Source organism: Musca vetustissima, unplaced genomic scaffold (assembly GCF_032173495.1).
Source record: "Musca vetustissima isolate MV318-11 ecotype Yass unplaced genomic scaffold, APGP_CSIRO_Mvet_v1 utg3141, whole genome shotgun sequence".
Lineage (NCBI taxonomy): Eukaryota > Metazoa > Arthropoda > Insecta > Diptera > Muscidae > Musca > Musca vetustissima.
This window is the reverse complement of record NW_026886665.1, coordinates 403,971-423,084: the sequence shown is the minus strand read 5'-3', so window position 1 is coordinate 423,084 and position 19,114 is coordinate 403,971. Positions and strand designations below refer to the sequence as shown.

The window sequence follows — 19,114 nt, the reverse complement described above, 5'->3', positions numbered from 1 at the left end:
CGCGAATACCGTTTTGCCGCAACTAAACTACCTACAATCGTAATGTGTATAGTATATCGTTTCAAAGGAAGAATGACAGGACTAACAAGTGTGTTTGTATATGCAATTTTTAACGAAACAAGGACTCGCATCTAACTTCAGATTCCAGACATGCGCTTTAACGTTGCTTTGATGGCAATGACTTAGACTTAGTAGACGTGATGTAATAAATTGTCCTTACACTGCAACCTTTTGAAAATTACGGTAACGTACAGCAGTCGATTTGAAAATAGTCACATTACAATTCTTCGGGGCAATTTTCAATATTACTAAAGCGAGAATATTGAAAGGACGCGTGTCATTTTGTATCGGCCAAGAGTTGCTCTGTATGTTGATGCAGGGCTTTATAAACCCAAATTGGTCTATATATAGACCACAGGTTTATAAAGACCAATTGGCAGCATTTCCAAGGGGTTTTGTACACAAAAAATATTTCAGCAAAATCTAGTGGAAAATGGTAAACCAAAGTGGAAGATTTTTTATTGTACTTAGATACGCGCTGTTAAGGCAACAAATACAAAGAAAGACAATATTTGTAATTTCTTGTTCTTAGCATAACTATCATGGTACAATTATACAAGGTAACTGTAAAACTACAACAAATCAAATTCAACAACATGTAACACTAATGTCAGTTTCATGTAAACAAAATATCAATAAATTCTATTTATTTTCGAAATGTAAAATTTTCAGAATAAAATTGATAATCTAATTATATCGCGTCCACACATTTCCAGTAATTGAGCAATGGCCAAGTGTATGTACAACACATATGAAAATGCTAGAAACCGGGAATTATTTTATGAAAACAGATTTAGTGCTTCAAACTTTCCCAGTGGGCGAATTTAGTAAATTGAGTACGAAATTACATTTAATAAAGAAATCAATGTGTACCCAATTTTTCTGCTGGGCCACCTAATTTTCCATATTCAAATTGACACGAGTATTACGTTTGAAACAAATCAGCTGAGTATTGCAGTTACCTTCTATAATAGTACCATACATACATACTAATTTAATAACTTACTGTTCTGTTCCCGTACTGCAAGAATCTACGATAACAAATTTCTCTTTATAATATCGACAAAATAGTAAAAACTAGTATATTCTTGCAGTATTTAACTTGCAGTTTAATTTAATAACTACTATAGAAATAAAAAAATGCAAAATCAAAAATGTCGCGTGAGTTACATACATCGCGTGGGTGGCCAAATTTTTAAATTTTGCAATCTATATTCTTATTCTTATAAAAATAATTAAGAATATATGGTTTGTCCCCGTATTGCAAAAATCTACTACCTTTTACTACAATAACGAATTTCCCTAAAGTTTTTATATCGGTTGCATAAGTACTGAGATACAGATCTCTAAAAAAAAGTGCCGAATGTTTCCCAGTCTTCCCTACATCGTTAAAGAATAAGTTTCTATACAAACTAATAACAGTATCGACTCGATTTGTTTGCAAATTGAAAATGAAAAGATTATAAAAAATTTTATAAAATTGTCCAGCAATGCTGTGATTGGTTGGAAAGTAAAACCCATTTATAAACACAACCAGTAAGGAAAATAGTAAAGTCGGACGGAGCCGACTATATGATACCCTTCACCACTATGGGTATATTAAACAGGACTATTAACATGAAAGTGGATGAACTAAAATATGTGATATTATCTAAATGTCAATCGACTTAGCTCAATACATAAACATGTCGTTCGTTTGTTACAATGGGGCAAAGATATGTAAATCGACTTCAAACAAATATGAATAGGACATTCGTTGGGCTATGTATTTCTACAAAACGCAACTACGTAATTCTATGCCTAATTTTGTACTTTGTGCCAAATTTCATGTCAATCTTACAAACTGATATATATATATAAATCTGAACCGATTTTCACGAAACTCAGCTCAGTACGCTATGCCAAATCGAAAGATATATAGGGACTTTGGTGCACCATTTACCTACAATCGGATATATGGGAGCTATATCTAAATCTGGACTGATTTTCACGAAATTTGGCAGACATCATTTTAGGCTCAATTCAGTACGTTGTGCCAAATTTCGTGCAAATCGAAAGATATATAGGGACAGTGATGCACCATTTACCTTAAATCGGACGAAATTATATACGGGAGCTATATCTAAATCTGAACCGATTTTTCCCAATTTTAATAGGGTTCGTCCTTGGGACAAATAAATGAGCTGTGCCAAATTTCATCCAATTCGGATCATAAATGCGACCTGTACTTTGTTTACAATTTAACATGGACAGACAGACGGACGAACAGACGGACGTACGGGCATGCGTAAATCGACTCAGAAAGTGATTCTATGCATATTCTCAAAAGGAACCAAGTGTCTATCTCATTTCCTTTTGCCAGTTACAAACATATGCACAAAGACATAATACCCTGTACCACAGTGTGGTGAAGGGTATAAAAATTTTATAGATAATTTGTATTTTCCTTTGCATTTCTTATTTTTGCATTCGACAACCGTTGAATGTACAGCAAATCATATATGCATCCTTTTCTGCAAAAACGGCGTTGCAACCATGGTACAATAATACAAGGTAGAGCAACTTGAGTTGAATAAAAAAAGTAACTACGTATGTGGTGGCTTCTTCTGCCAAAATATAACTAATGGTTGTGTTTATTTGACATTTTTTCAACACATAACTAAAAACGCGAAAAATGAATGAAAGGTTATGATTTCTTTTCAAAATCCAGTAAAGAATACCATGAAAAATTTGTTATAAATTTGAATATATTTCAATTTATTTTGAATTTATTTGTCATAGTATTAAAAACAATACACAAAATATGTATTTTGATTTGATGGAACAAGCCACCTCGTGATTTAAAATAATCGCTGCCGCAAGATGATGTAAATTTATACGATAAATCATGGTAAATTTAAAATGATTAAGAAAATAACATGATCAAATGTTAAACAGCTTGTACAATAGAACTTTTTACCGGGTTTACCTACATCATGAGGATTTATTTGACAAACATCTAATGGAATTAACAATTTAAACACACTGGGTTAATGAAATCCAGTGCAACATAAATTCTCTTAGTCTGCTTTTCCACAGGCAAATTTTTATTTGGCAAATACTGAGTTTGTAGGCAGAGGGGTGCGAGGAAGAAAAACAAAAATTTACCTGTTCAGAATTTGCCGTACACGCAAATTCTGCTTTGCTCTGTTGAAAACAATTTTGTTGACATTTTGAACCTATTCGCTTTACTGACACACGGCCGACTTTTGTTTACAAACCTGTTGCTTTAATTTGTGCAAGTGAAATTTAATTTTTAATTTTTGCAATTTATATAATAAAATATATAAAAAATAAATAAATTATTAAAAAAAATCTTTAAAATGCAAACACTTTTGACGTTTTTTTTTTTTCTTTCTTTTGTATTTTGATTCGCAAATTTGGCAAAGAAAAATTTGCTAATGGAAAAGCAAGCGAAAATTTCAAAAGAGAAAACAAAAAATTTGCCAAATAAAAATCTGCCTGTGGAAAAGCAGACTTATATATGCTATGAAATTGACACATGATGGTGTTTTTACACGATATGTATTTTACATATGTGCTGTCACTTATTTCATCCATATGTAATTCCGTATGTGTGTCAAAATTAGCGGCGTACACAAAACATTTATTCTTGTGTTCAAATCGGCATATGTATTTTACATATGACATAACCTATAAACAAAAAAACACTTTTATTTTTTCTTAAATCAACATAATTTTTTTTTTTATTAAACACCTACAAACGAAATAATAATTTGTAATTGTTGCCTTTTCATCCTTTCTTTGACTTGCAATTGAAATATTTTCTTCCAACAATGTGTTTCATTCAAACAGCTGATTTCCTTATGTTTCACATACGAAAATAGGGCGCGTCCTATTCGGAAAAAAATACATGTGTAATTGCATATCGTTTTGACACATTGAAATTTCCGTATGTTTCACATGATGAGTTCGATTTCCATATGCAAAAAAGTGACAGCACATATGTAAAATACATATCGTGTAAAAACACCATTAGATCTACTGTATTTATTTAATTCGGTTCAATGTAAATATACTATTACATTTTTATTTTATTTTCGGAAGGTATACTACCTTGTGTTTTTGCACTGTTAAGTAAAAGGGGCATTAAATGTGAAATGTCAGCATTCTGTGTCACCCTATAATATATTCGACGAGTATCGGGTGTTCACGTCAACAGTTGTTTAGTTGTTTTTATTTGCGATTATTTTATTTAAAGTATAAAACAATATTGGTAGTAACTAATTCTGTGTCCGTTCTAAAAGAATACGACATGAACGCCAACAATACGTTTCGTTTTGGACCATTGTGAAATAAAACAAACACTAAATAAGAATGTAAAGAAGAAGTTAGATGCACGGTACTTATACAAAGAAGTAGACAAGGGCCAGCAAGATTAATAAATTGTTAAGAACAAAAAAAAAACAGAATAGTATTTATGAGTAATACAGCGACCTAAGCAGCATACCGAAGGCAAGGAATCCTCGGAAACGACTTACCTCGACATTTCCTATTATTATTTGTTAACATATGTTTACAGTCATTGGATGTTCGCTCCATTCCCTGTAATTGGGAGTTTTTAAGACACAATAAGGTTGAACAAGATACGCCAGAATATGGGGCAAACACGTTATGAGTCGCATAAATATGCCCGCCTTAATAGTTTAGAAGCTTCAAGTAGGACATACGATGATGATGACCAACAGGAAATAGTTTTGAATGATGAGAGTAGCAGCAGGGTTAGATTTGGATTGGAGAGTGACGAAGATGTAGATCTACATGCACACGACCCGGGTTACTCCACTACCCGTGGTAATTCCGCAACAAACTCGTCTACAAAAGTAAGCTTAAAAGACCGCCTCAACGACTCTCGCTTGATGCAGATGGCAATATGTTCCTTAGCGACAATATTACTATATTTATTTCTGTCCATATGTCTGACATTCTACCAGAAAGGTAATTGAAAACTGTTTGCAGTAAAAACTGTTTATTTAATTCTTTGTGATTTCAGCTTTAATAAAGGAACTTAAATTTCCGCTAAGTATTGTGACTTACCACCTCCTATTGAAGCTGATTATTGCCAGTACGATACGTGCTATTTACAAGTGCGTCGTTGGCAAATCTAGAATACAGTTGGACTTTCGAACATCCGTGCGAAAAATGGGTCCCACTGGTTTAGCGAGCGGCATCGATATTGGATTTTCAAACTGGGGCTTAGAATTAGTGCCAATTTCACTGTACACAATGACTAAATCGTCAACAATAGTGTTTATCTTAATATTTGCAATAATGCTGGGATTGGAAAAGAAGGTAAATGTTCCCCCATCGTACATTGCGCACACTTTTAATTCAAATATGTTCTGTCTTACAGAGTTGGTCGCTAGTGTTTATTGTATCCCTGATAGCATTGGGACTGTTTATGTTTACATACAAATCAACGCAATTTCACGCATTGGGATTCGTATTTATTTTAGTAGCTTCCCTAAGCGGCGGCATTCGGTGGAGCTTAGCCCAATTTCTTATGCAAAAGTCCAAATTGGGTCTGCACAATCCGATAGATATGATTTATCACATGCAACCCTGGATGATATTAGCACTCTTGCCATTTGTGATCATATTTGAAGGTATGTATCCTAGTTTAAGAGAAACGATAAGCAGATTTGTAATTCCTCAGATTTTACAGGAAAGTCTTTCTTTGGAGTTGTGGATAAATTGAGTGAGTTTTCCAGCTCAGATATAAGCATGGTTATATTGAAAATAACATTTGGTGCAGCAATGGCGTTCTGTATGGAAGTTGCAGAATTTTTGGTTTTAGTAAAAACGTCCAGTTTAACGCTATCAATTGCCGGCATTTTTAAGGTATGCACAAGAATTCCTTTTACTGCATTACCTCGATTTCATATGATTATTTTACTTTAATTTCCAATTTCAGGATATATTCCAGCTAGCCTTGGCAGTCGCATATAATGGCGATCAACTCACTCTAGTAAATTGTTTGGGCCTAGTTGTATGTCTTGCGGGTATATCATGCCATATTTTGCACAAATATTCAATGCTTTCAAAAAATGAAATCAATTTGTCGGGTGGAGATGATGATTCTTTTGACATGCACTACAGCGATAATACAGGAAGTGTCGCATTTTCAGCAGGTCATAGTAATGCCGCTCATCAAAGTGGTACCATTAATTCAGACCTTAACGAAGGTGGTAAGAAGCATTCCTCTCTGACGGTCCCACTGTTGGAGGAAACAGATTCCGAAGATGACACACACGAATCGCCAAATAAAGACAATTCCTCAGATGTCATATTCGATATCTTGAAGCGGCGTGATAATCAACGGTGAACATATAACTTCTCGATTTTCTTTTTGCTATTGAATTACCATTCCAAACATCACTTTTGCCCACTGTAGATAGAATTGAATATAAAACGTAAAGATCCTTAGTCTAGATCGAATAATTGTACCCAAAACGATACAACGATTTATTAGTTGACTGACAATTGTTGGAGTCTTCCAATGGAATTGACTTCAATAAATATCCGCCATCAATTTTCTTCTTTATATACTGCTTTCTGGTAAAACTGCATTTTTAGACTCAGATAGTATTTACTGTGTTTTAATTGTTCCAATAGTTTTTATACGATTAAAATAATATTTGGGCAAGGTGCATGCCACGATTTCAGAAAGACTTAATTGTCCATATATCGTTATTTTTACATACTATTGAATATATTCTTTTTTATCATTTTTCCAATATATGATGTATGGTACAATAACTTAAACGCAATTTCTTCAATGGATTTTGTGTTTAATTTTAAAAAATACGTTTTTTTTGGCGGCATCAGTCGCCATACAATAATGTTCCTTAACCACTTTTTTTAGAACTTTTGTAGTTTTCTCTGTTGTGTTGTTGTTTTTTTTAAATACTTTTCCTATGCACTTTGTAATCGAAGTGAGCAAAGAATAAATGGTGCATAATTTATGTTGAAGAGCTATTTTGAAATCACAATGTATTATTAATTTGTCCACGTGAATTGGAAGCTGTTTTTGTTAAATTTTGAATTTTGTAAAAATGAAAAACAATTGATGTATTTATTAAGATTATAATAAACATATTGAATATATAATACAGCTGTAAGTAGCTTCCTGTTTTAATAAGTTCGAAAATGCATTACAAAATATTTGTTTATTGGAAGGGTCAAATAATATCCTTTCCATGTTCTCATGGGACATCTTATGGTTTTAGCCATTTATGACTAATAATTTGGATATGTTCTTCCCTTTTATTAGAATTGGCCAGATTAGTTTTATTTCCAAGGAGATTTCATATTCACATTTATATTGACCCTTATTACGGTACGGCAGCTCTCGTAGGCGTAGTCGAATGCGTTGTCGTAGTCGTTTTTGGTCGGTATTATGTAAAATTTATGACAACGCCAAATTTTGTAATAGTTTTCTTTTACTCTGTTACAAAATCAAAGCAAAAATTTTACTTTTAGAACACTTTTAGAATATTATGTTGGAAAAGCTGTCATTTTGTTTGTTTTCTAATTAATTTTCTGGTAAGTGTAATTCTTTTGTATAATGAGAAATTCAATAAAATAAATACTAAGTCTGGGTCTGGGCAGCTTTAAACAAGGGTTGATATTTTTGAACGGCATGGTTTTTACAGTGTTTATGTCCAAATATATAAATATTTTATTCATAGATATCAGAAATGAATTTATTTATTAAAAAAATATAAACAAAAAGTTTCGAAAATTAAAAAATTCAAATCAAAATTTATTAAAACATAAAATGACTTAAAAACAAAAATTAATATCGTGAAAAATCAAAAGTGACCCACCACCTGCGGCATTTTACGGAAATTTATAATAAATTTTTTTTGTAGGAAATATATATGAAAGAAAATACATTAGTTATGTTTGAAATGATTGTTGGAATGCAAAAAAATTGTTTAACGAAAGAAAACGATCACCGAATTCTCTCTGCGCCCTTACAACCAAAAAATAAAAAGTTTACAATGGCACTGCGAAAACATGGTCACCCATGTACATTTTGTCGACAACTGAAAAAGATAGCCAAATTGGTTTACGCAGATAGAGAACAAGATTGCCATATACAAAAATGTGGTTACGGGTCGGAAAAATGTTAAACCGAGATTTTAAGAGCGCTGTTCAAAGGTGCCCCCTCTCCCCTATATATTTTCAAAATTATCGTGATGCAATAATAAGGTGATGTATCAAAACAAAAACCTTTGTTTTTGTCTCGATTATCTGTCAAATTTTTCTTTGTAATATTTCACATTGTTGGCAACACTGCACATCGAATGTAAGTAGAAATTATGCACTTTGACAGTTAATGGAGACATCAGCTGCTCTAAATGGACTACCTATTTATTGTACCATGGTGTGCATAATTTGAAGGAAGAATTAAAGGAGGAGCATATCATAAAATTATTGGCCACTTTAAGAATTTGGGGTGATAACATGTCAAAATTAAATAAAAAGGTACACAATGTGGTTCATGATTACTTTGGGTAATCGACCAACCCGAGTTTGCCCTCATCGGCGACAAAATTCCAAAAAAAAGGTACACAATATGGCAACACACATTACAACTTACAATATGGCAACACACATTACAACTTAAATTACAATATGGCAACACGAATCTTTTTTTCAACCACCATTTTCGAAAATTCGAATCCGCATCTTGCATTTTTGCTTCGCCCCAAGGTAGATATACAAGGTAGCCGCATCGGCGAATTTCTACAACAAACATCGGTTGTTGTATTTTGATATGTCAAAAATATTTTGCAAAAAGAAACAGATTGACAAGATTTTTTTACAAAAATTCTTGTAGAAAATGTTAATAAAAGTAGTGCCAGCTTTTCGAAATTCGGAGATTTTCATTTATAATTTTGTTTTTTAATTTTTTGGTTCAACACTACAACAACATTTTTGACATTTATTTGCCCAACAGCTGGGCCGATGCGGCTACCTTATTAAATATACCTTGGCTTCGCCCCAAGGTAGATATACAAGGTAGCCGCATCGGCGAATTTCTACAACAAACATCGGTTGTTGTATTTTGATATGTCAAAAATATTTTGCAAAAAGAAACAGATTGACAAGATTTTTTTACAAAAATTCTTGTAGAAAATGTTAATAAAAGTAGTGCCAAAAAAGCTTTTCGAAATTCGGAGATTTTCATTTATAATTTTGTTTTTTAATTTTTTGGTTCAACACTACAACAACATTTTTGACATTTATTTGCCCAACAGCTGGGCCGATGCGGCTACCTTATTAAATATACCTTGCTTCGCCCTATTCATTTAGAATAAGGCGAGCCACCATTTTCGAAAATTCGAATTTCTTGCATTTTTGCTTCGCCCTATTCATTCAGAATAAGGCGAGAATGTGAAAGCGAAAAATGTTTTACATTCGAGATATCTCCCTAGCGAATATCCAGAGTTTTCCCATTATTAGCAAACAAGTCTAAAATCACGTATATTAAGTCGCACGTACACTCTGACACTCACATTTTTGTCATCAAAGAATTGTCATTGTCTTACCTATCAGTCCACGATGTTTAGCCCACATAAATGGTAAAATATGATTTCGATTATTTTTTAAGGTTCTAGACACATGATTCATTTAGGAGTAGCTGCATTTCTAATCTAATTCTAATTTTAGACAAAAAATTACTCATTCAGCATACGAAAACAATGACTTTTCAAAAGGGAATGAAATTACGAAGTTGTGAGCTAATAAATTTCGGATCTTCAGATTCCCATATATCGGGAAGTAGGGACTTCTCCAATGAAAGACATATGTTTTTATGGTCAGCGAGACGGAATGTGGTAACAACTTAAATCACGAAAACTTCTAAAAAATATCAAACTACAAAATGTATGGAATAAGATACAAACTTCAAGATAAATATCGGCGAAACGACTGTCACTTTTTAAATTAATAACTTAACTTTTATATAGGAGATATTTAGGAAATTAAAATTTATTGCAATTCACTTTTAGAAAATGTATTACTACTAAGTAAATAAACATAAACTGGTATTTCATTTTTATTAAAAACCTTACGAACAAAGTCGAATTGGAATAAACTTAGACCACAGGACTAAGAGAGTAATAAGACCTATATATTCAAATGATGTAAAATTTGCGTTCTCCATATTGCATTTGATACAAAAGAAGACATACTATACCCATTCTATTACAAAATTTTCCTTCTTTTCGACAGCAGTGGATATTCCAAACAATGGTATGGTTCATCTTCATCATCGTCTGTATCAGCATTATCTTGTGCTTCGCAATTGTCAATATCGTCATCACTATCAGATTTCATAGACTTTGTATCATTACACGATACAATGCCAGAATCAGGGCTATCACATATAATATTGGCAGCGCCAGAGCAGTTATTTGCTATAGGCGTATTTGGCGTTTGTACAACCTGTAACTTCTCATTACATTGCTGCAAACGGTAAATAGCTAATATGGCTTCAACAAATGGGGATATTATATCGTCCGTGCATTCGGTTAAATTGATCAAATATGGTGTCCATATAGGAAAAACTCCGTTTATTTGTCTCACCGCTGCTATACAAGCTGACGCAATTATCGAAGGGCGCGCATTTACAAATTTATAATCTGAAAAAACAAGTTATTATTTTCAGAATCAGACGTTTGATTAGCACTACGTGAATCTAAAAATTAATGTCTAATCCTCATATTATTTTTAACTCATAAAAAACAACTATTTTACTCACAGTTCAATGTAACATCTATTAATACAAAGAAGTGTTTGCTTAACACAATCAGCATTTCCTCGTATGTTCTGTAGGGACAAGGCGAACAAATCATGGCATGAGGCATTACGTGTTCCGAGCTCTGCAATTGCTGATGGAAATGTTGGTAGCGATTAGTAGATATTTCGTTATTCCAATTATTGACAAATGTATGAAAATCCTGCAGCGTCACCAAATTGTTTGCAAAGTATTCAGCGAAGGCAGCCGAAGTTGGCCGAATTACATTAAAATTGAATGTGCTCAGCACTTTACGTTCAACGTTTCTGTATTCTTGCAAATTATAATTTTTGCCCATCAATCTGTTCAGGTCCGCGAATTTTGGCATATCCATATCAGCCTCTTCAATTTTTGCTGCGATCATAAGACATGTTATGGCGGTTAGATTTAGTTTGTCAGGACGTATTGTATAGCTATCCATAAAACAATCTAGAAAATATATAGCTGAAATTAGAAGATATATAAAAGCAATATTGAAAATTGTACAAAAATTACAATTTTGTTATAAGATCTTAGGTTTCTGCTGAGAACACGCTTGAAAGAGCTGGAATAAAAGCATGTAGTATGCTACCATAATTACCAAGATGTAGTGTTGTTCTGGATAGCTTATTTTTCTCCACTGCATCCATTGTGAGCTGCAGCAACATTGGCCTATACTCGATCTGGGGTGAACGGAAGTAAATAGTGTGACGTCTGAGCTCCGACTCTCTTAGGGATTGGAAAATATCATCTGAATAATCACAAGTCCAGTGCGATTTGTCTAGAGTATCCTATATAAGCCAAATAAATAAATAGGCCTTAAAATCACTCAACTTAACATAAAGAACTCACCCCAGCGACATTAGAACGTAATATTGCCGCATGAGTTCTAATGTATGGGATAACAGGAGACCTAAATTCAATGCGATTTGGAGAGGGAACACTAGAAAATAAAGGACACTAATACCAAACAATTTCAAATCTATTTCCAAAGGAATACATACTCATCGCGCTGGTTGCTGAAAGGATCGTACGACCAGTTACCACATCCATTACTTTTCTTTTCCCCAAACATTTCTTCTACATTTCTTTTATGATTTAATTTCCACAATATTTATTAAAATCCCTGCAAAGCAAGCCCTGAAAACTAACGGTTCTTTGCTTCAATTAGTAGTAATTTGTTGGTTACTTCAGAGATGCATATTTACGTACTTAAAGTGGGCCGTAGACGATCATGCATGCATGAGCGTGGTTTTATATTTGTCAGGATCGGGATCGGTGTTGAGAGTTTCTCTCTCTCTTAGTGGTAAATTGTGAATTGTGTTGGAAAACATTACCACAGGTAGGAACAAAAAAGTACGAAAAGGTACCTAAAATTCTACTTCAAATGATAATAAATCATAATTGTCGAGAAATATTGGCCAATATTTATACCGGTTATTTGCATAAATAATATATGTTATAATTTGAGCGTAAATGTATTCACGAATAATAAAAAAATCTAATTTTTGTTTTGGTACGTTTATGTCAATTCGTGCCTTTTGTGAACAAAAAGTACGCTTGTTACAAAATTAAAAATAGCGCAACTCTAATTACTCTCTCAAGAGAGAGAAACTCTCAACACCTATCCCGATCCCGACAAATATAAAACCACGCTTACAAAATAGAGAAAATGCTGAAAAAAGGGCTGAGAACGACTGGCATACATCCAACAACTCTATAACATTTTTCTCGCAGTATTCTCTTTGAAAAAAAAACGTCACAAGCAGTGTTGCCGTTTGAAAATTTTATTTCCGCCCAAAATTTCCCTAAAAAGTGCCCAAAATCAACAATTTATGCCCAAAAATTCAAGAGTTGAAAAGGTATACACTGACGTTAAGTATTAAAAGCGAGTGTCCTTTTTGTTCTACATTTTTTCAAATGCAAAAAAGTACACTGTTTTGCGGCATGGAAATATGGGGAAAATAATAGCAAAATTGATTTTTTATTTTTAAATAGTTTTTTAATGTCTTTGTTTTAAAAATTTGTACTATGTTGCGGAAAAAGTACCTCATCGAAATATTCGTTTAGTCCCCATGTGTCTTTGGATCAAATCCGATTCAATTTGGAGTCCATTAACAAATAACCGTCTGGATGACTGGTGCGCACGATATCATTCGAAAGAAGTAACCGATTTAATCCAAACTTAACACATATTTTTCTTCCAAATTTAAATCAAGTTCCCCACAAAGTGCCGAAATTTTTAAAATTTGTTCATCCAATATCAGTTGAACGGAACCTAGATTAAATTCATTGCTTCAGGGTCAATATTTTAAATGGTTGTAAATGTTGATTTCATGCATTGATTCCACATCATAATATGTTACCAAATCTGCATTAAATCCGAATAAATGGCCCCTAGGGCACAACTCTTTAATAAAAACATATACCTTAAATAAAGCGAATGGTAAATACTGTGTAGTCTAAACATGAAAAGCCTTAATATTTATAATTAATATAAATTTAGGGCAATAATCGGTCACAATATAATAAAAATGTTCCACCTTGGCAATAGAGACCACAGCAAACCATATTGAGGTAGTATATATGTCGGGAAACCCAACAGAATGACCTAAAAGAAAACCAGTAAGCGGAGCAGATATTCGGAAGGGGTTGACAAATACCACTGGACATACATTTTCAGTGAATGTTTGTCCACATATGAGCATTTTGGTATATCCCAACACATAAGTCAAGATAGTTGAGATGATTTCAAAGTACAAATGATTTTATTTAATATGTTCCTGGATAAAACATGTCCACCATAGATTGTTATGTTCATCGATGCCCAGATCCACTTCCCGGATAAATTATATGATATTCGGATCATGCTTATGATCTATAGAGCGATTAGAATAAGACATTAATAAATATTTTGGTCAATTTTATCCTATAATGATTGTCGGATCACTACAGAAAACTATTTCTCAAAAAATATTTGTGTAGCGTAAACAAATACACAAAAAAATAAATGCGCCGGAAACGAAAAATATGCCCAAAATCCGCCCAAGTCCAAAATATTACATTATTTATGCCCACTTTTGGGCATAAATGCCCACTTTCGGCAACACTGGTCACAAGTGAGAATATGCATGATGCCTCCACCGCACACACGTCAAAATCGAACGTCGCGCATGCGAAAAATCAAAATTTTTTGATTTTGCTTCATGCATCGTAGGTGTGACACATACATACCAAAAAATGCATGTCATGCATGCATGACCGTGTCCGGCCACTTAAAGGACGGTGGTACTCCTTATTCAAAACATGTAAATTGCAAAACAGTACTTTACATTACGAATCATATGCACAAATCACCAGTTTTTCGATCATTGGTAAATTCAGATTATTTTCTCGGTTTATTCGATACGATAAAGATACGTTTAGATTTACGTAATCAACTATACGTTAAAGTGACGTGTACGCAATATAATTGACGTTTGAGTTCAAGTGGATTTGGTAGTCTAACACCCTGTTTTTGTAAAATTCCAAACGGTACTTGTTATTCAAAACATGTAAATTGCAAAACAGTACTTTACATTACGAATCATATGCACAAATCACCAGTTTTTCGATCATTGGTAAGTGGAGTACGAAACAATCTCCTTTTTGGATTGAATCGATCATAAGAACACACATATACATATGTGTATTTGCGTTCTGGAACCCAAGTTGTACTTGCGGCAAATATGTGGAACAAATCAGCGGCCGGATTTAAAACTGATTTAAGCTCACGTTTCCTTGTCGACACTTGGGGCATTAACAAATATTCCGTCCCTACAGATGCATTATTATTGCACTTTTATTAATAAAAAAATAATAACCGAAAACAAAAGACAATATTTTAAATCAGGGCTGTCCACACTAATACATGCAAATGTTTGTTATTGTATTTGTTTCAAATACACAATTTCAAATTTATATTTCTCTCTTATTAAACTGTGAGAAAAATTGTAGAAACTTGTATTTCAAATTTTAAGACAGAAAAACATTTTGTATTCAATGCAAATATGCTTGTTAATGATATATTTTCCTATATAACCAATCCCCATGGTATTGGTCACATATTTCGACTTTTTCTGAACTAATTTTTGGCAAAAATGTCCTAATTTTTTCGTTCAGTGTATGAAAACAAAAAGGAATGAATGACAATTTTGAAAATATTTTTTATTTTCAAATTTTTCTATTTTTATCATTTTGTGTGTGAGAGTTTTGGCACACACCGACAGCCCATGGGACCTATTCTGGGCACTGCTGTTTTAAATCGAAATGAAACGTTGACAAATATTTTTGACAATTTGCTTTACAAACAATAAAGAAAAAAATTTAAAACCATATGATTGTCACACCTTATAGAGCACTACCTAACAGCCTTACCAAAAATTCAACTAGCTCGTTCGACGTTTTTCACCACAAAAGTAGAACACATGTATTTATATGAATGTTACCGAAATAAGTCGAACCTACAAAATTTCATGTTGAAAATTTTTAACGTTGACAGAACGTATTTTTCATTTTTTTTCTTTTTGAAAATAAAAACAAGAGATTCAGGAAATTTGAAATTTCGAATGGAACCTAAAAATATGTGGATTAATTTAATAAATTTTCAATTTTGTGTTGCGGTTTGTATTATTTGTTGAGATATGGATTCGACGTATTTGGGTAATACGGCCGTACACAACATTTTGCCATAGTGGGGAAGTTGAATATTTTTGTACGCCCCGTCGGATTTTAGGTAACGTTGTAAAATTCAACTAGGGCGTTTGACGATACAAAAAGAAAATATGAAAATTCCAATAATAATGTGAAATATTTGAATACATTGTATAATTTTTTAATTTTGTTTCGCGATTTTGTTTAGTTCGCTAAGAGATATGGATTCGACGTATTTGGGTAATACGGCCGTACAAAACATTTTGCCATAGTGGGTATGTTGAATATTTTTGTACGCTACGTTGAATTTTAGGTAACGTTGATAAAATACACCTTGGAACCAACTATTTTAATAAATATACACCTTCGTTTATAGTACGTTTACATTTAACAGGATTTCGTTAACCCAGTGCTACCAATTTCAAACACTTTAAATTAATATTTTTTCTTTTTTACAATTTTCATAAATAACACCATTCCTATAAACGTTACAATAACGAAAATTATCATTAACCACATCCAACACTTCCAGGCATTACGCGAGTGATCTTCCAGTTTTTCGGTTTCTTTATTTAAGGCACTTATATTCCGATCAGTCATCCCTGCTGAACGTGACATCATTTCCGTGTCCTTCTTTATGATTTTGTTGGCTGTCTCTGTTTGTTCCTTCAGGTTCCTCGTTAATGATAGCATATGCTCCGTAATTTTTTCCTGGTTGTCGCGTATGAATTTCACAGCCTCGCCCTGATCTCCACTGCCCTCTTCTAATGGCTTTCTTCTCCTCAAAGTGTCGTCCTGTAACAATTCCTTTCGAAGTTCTACATATTGTCTAGTTTGATTCATTTGGTTAACTTCCTTCAATGCATCGTCCCCAGCTTCGACGGCTGTTTTAAGGTTTCCAGATATTCTCTTTCTATTGGCCGACGTTGGACTGTCGATATAATTAGTCAATTTTTTCAAGTGCTGGACGCGTTTGCTATAATCTGGAATCTTTTCATTGCTGTAGGGACTGCAAAGATATTTGCAATGTTCTTTGAATGACCATCATAAAATAAACAACATAGAATACCTACTCTTCCATGCTTCCAAGTTCTTCTATCATTGTATCCAATGATTTTATGAATTTCTTAAGACGCCAGTAGTTAGCTTCATCTTTGACTAATTCCTCGCAGTTTGCGAGCAATGTACGAATGTTTACATTTAGTTTTGTCGCCTGCATTTACAAATTTGTGTAAATAAATTAAATTGACGAGAATAAAATGCAAAACCCCTGCCTTTCTTATTTTTACAAAATAAATAAATTATGCGAGACTTTTTAACGACTTTGCACTTGATACAAATAGGGAGATAAAGAAAGAATGTCAGATAAAGAAGGAACTGAAAGCGAAATCGATTTAGTTCAAGGTCTGATGCAATAAGGTATAATAATAAAAGGTAAAAGCAAGTGTTCTTTGTACAACAAACGATACAACAACCACATGGAAATTTGTTGTTGGAAGTTATACTAGTGTCAACGTCATTTGACAGAAAAATGCAAACAAATAAACAAATTATCAACAAATTGTATTTATTTTGAAAATTACATTTTTTTCAAATCTTCAAAAAAAGTTGAAAAACAGGAATGAAAAGCTATCAAATTTATATTCCTATCGCTTCCACATCTTTCCTATAATTGAACCATTGCTACTTATATGTGTAACACATATGAAAATGCAGGGAATTGCGAGTTATTCCATGAAAATAGATTTGCTTCCTCAAACTTTCGCAGCAGGCAGATTGAGTAAAAGTACATTTACATATACGATTTTAAATCGACTCGATTAACGAAATCCAGAAATACACCCTAATTGTTTACACATACCCTTAATCATGATCTAAATGCCGATCAGCTGATGTTTGTTAGTATACATACAAAATTATTAATTTGCGCCAAAAATATTTGTTTGCAATTTGAAAAAGAATAGAAGAATTACCACAATGGAAATGTTTTTGCAATACTGTGATCGTTTGGAAAGTAAAAAAAACATCTAAAAACACAAAAATTCTATAATTAATTTTTATTTTCCTTTGATCTGTCATTTTTGTATTTGTCAGCCGTTAAATTTAAAAACAAACGGCATGTAAAACAGTTGCAAATTTTGGTACATTGTGAGAGAGTTGTATTTTTTCGTACAAAACCCGCGTTGCATCTCAGTAGTATCATGATTTCGATCATGATTTAAAATAAATCCTGCTGCACGATGATTTAAATTTGTGTGGCAAATCATGGTAAATTTAGCCTGATTAAGAAAATAAACCCTGATTCAGCCTTTAATCATGATTAAATGTTATATGTAAATTCGCTTTAAATTGAATACGGGATCACATTTAATAAAGAACAATTTCAAATTGTATGCGTTCGCAATTTTCCTGTTGGTTAATTTTTAAAAACATTATTTGTCAAATTCATATTGACTCTAGTATTACCTTGGAATCAAATCAGCTGGGATTTGATGTTACCTTTTATAATTGTACCATGAAGGTAATGTATCAAAACAAAAACCCTTGTTTTTGTCAAATCTTTCCTTATTATATTTTTTTAATAGTTGGCAACATTGCACGTCGAATTCAAGTAGAAATTATGCACTTTGACAGTTAAATAAGACATCAGCTGCTCTAAATGTACTACTTATTTATTGTGACATGGTCCCGACCATCTGTCAAATTTTTTTCTAGTAGATTTCACATGGTTGGCAACATTCAAAAAGAAGCTATGCACTTTAACAGTCAAAACGCCAGCTGCGCTAAATGGAATACCTATTTATTGTGCCATGATACAAGGTAAAGCCCATGGTCAGTTATACAAGGTAGGGTAGCTTTTGTCAGAAAGGAGAAAATGCACCTCTAACTTAAGCAACAAGTCGTTCTGTTCATTTGACATATTTTTCACATTTTACCAAAAACGCAAAAAAAAGAATGGGTTTCTTTTCGAAATCGAGTTGGGGATATTATTTACATGTTGTTTCAATCAAAAATCTTACATTTCTTCTTACAAATGTTGTAAAATTTATCTTAAAACAATTCGATTTTCTAATATATTTTGTTATATTTTTCAAAACATTCACACATTTTACACGTTGCTATGGCCTACCTTGAATAATTGTACCATGGTAAAGCCCATGATGCAATAATAAAGTGATGTATGTACGGTCAAATTTTACATATGTGAATACTGTACACCAAAATTCCATCTGTTAAAACGCATACGTATTTCTTTCCTTTAGGGACCGATATATTTCTGCATGTTTTTTATATACAAACCAAATTAATCAGCTGTTTTGTTTGGCAGATGAAGATAAATTTCTGATAGAAAATAATTTGAAGAAATGAAGTTAAATTAGTCAGTAGTCACACGTGCAAAATTTCATGACAAATTTTCTTCTCAATTTCTTTAAAAATTGCATTGTTGTTTAGACACGCAAATAACCCTTGCATCAAATTTATGAATTTTCTTATTCTTCCACACACTCATTT

General features: G+C 32.8%; 3 protein-coding genes across 3 annotated transcripts; 1 reads left to right on the top strand and 2 right to left on the bottom strand.

Annotated features, from left to right (window-relative positions):
- Positions 1-4,718: 4,718 nt before the first annotated feature.
- Positions 4,719-6,446, top strand: LOC133334153 (solute carrier family 35 member C2). The gene is made up of 5 exons (XM_061542449.1): positions 4,719-5,058; positions 5,114-5,412; positions 5,474-5,726; positions 5,786-5,961; positions 6,035-6,446. Exons 1-5 carry the CDS (start codon positions 4,719-4,721, stop codon positions 6,443-6,445), a joined length of 1,479 nt encoding a protein of 492 aa, XP_061398433.1. The 3' UTR covers position 6,446.
- Positions 6,447-10,338: 3,892 nt separating this feature from the next.
- On the bottom strand, positions 10,339-11,984 carry LOC133334151 (cyclin-J). Its single transcript, XM_061542448.1, has 5 exons — positions 11,914-11,984; positions 11,762-11,852; positions 11,511-11,700; positions 10,895-11,374; positions 10,339-10,775 (listed from the first exon to the last, which is right to left on the bottom strand). Exons 1-5 carry the CDS (start codon positions 11,982-11,984, stop codon positions 10,339-10,341), a joined length of 1,269 nt encoding a protein of 422 aa, XP_061398432.1.
- A 4,050-nt stretch (positions 11,985-16,034) lies between these two features.
- Positions 16,035-18,749, bottom strand: LOC133334150 (vesicle transport protein USE1). Its single transcript, XM_061542447.1, has 3 exons — positions 18,732-18,749; positions 16,675-16,814; positions 16,035-16,610 (listed from the first exon to the last, which is right to left on the bottom strand). Exons 1-3 carry the CDS (start codon positions 18,747-18,749, stop codon positions 16,037-16,039), a joined length of 732 nt encoding a protein of 243 aa, XP_061398431.1. The 3' UTR covers positions 16,035-16,036.
- Between the last annotated feature and the right edge of the window lie 365 nt (positions 18,750-19,114).

Coding starts and splice junctions, on each gene's coding strand:
- LOC133334153 (XM_061542449.1), top strand. CDS start 4,719: ATGGGGCAAACACGTTATGAGTCGCATAAATATGCCCGCCTTAATAGT. Junction 5,059..5,113: donor TCTGACATTCTACCAGAAAG/GTAATTGAAAAC, acceptor TTGTGATTTCAG/CTTTAATAAAGGAACTTAAA. Junction 5,962..6,034: donor CAATTGCCGGCATTTTTAAG/GTATGCACAAGA, acceptor TTCCAATTTCAG/GATATATTCCAGCTAGCCTT.
- LOC133334151 (XM_061542448.1), bottom strand. CDS start 11,984: ATGTTTGGGGAAAAGAAAAGTAATGGATGTGGTAACTGGTCGTACGAT. Junction 11,701..11,761: donor TACGTTCTAATGTCGCTGGG/GTGAGTTCTTTA, acceptor TGGCTTATATAG/GATACTCTAGACAAATCGCA. Junction 11,375..11,510: donor CAGAACAACACTACATCTTG/GTAATTATGGTA, acceptor TTCTAATTTCAG/CTATATATTTTCTAGATTGT.
- LOC133334150 (XM_061542447.1), bottom strand. Junction 16,611..16,674: donor GAACTTGGAAGCATGGAAGA/GTAGGTATTCTA, acceptor ATATCTTTGCAG/TCCCTACAGCAATGAAAAGA.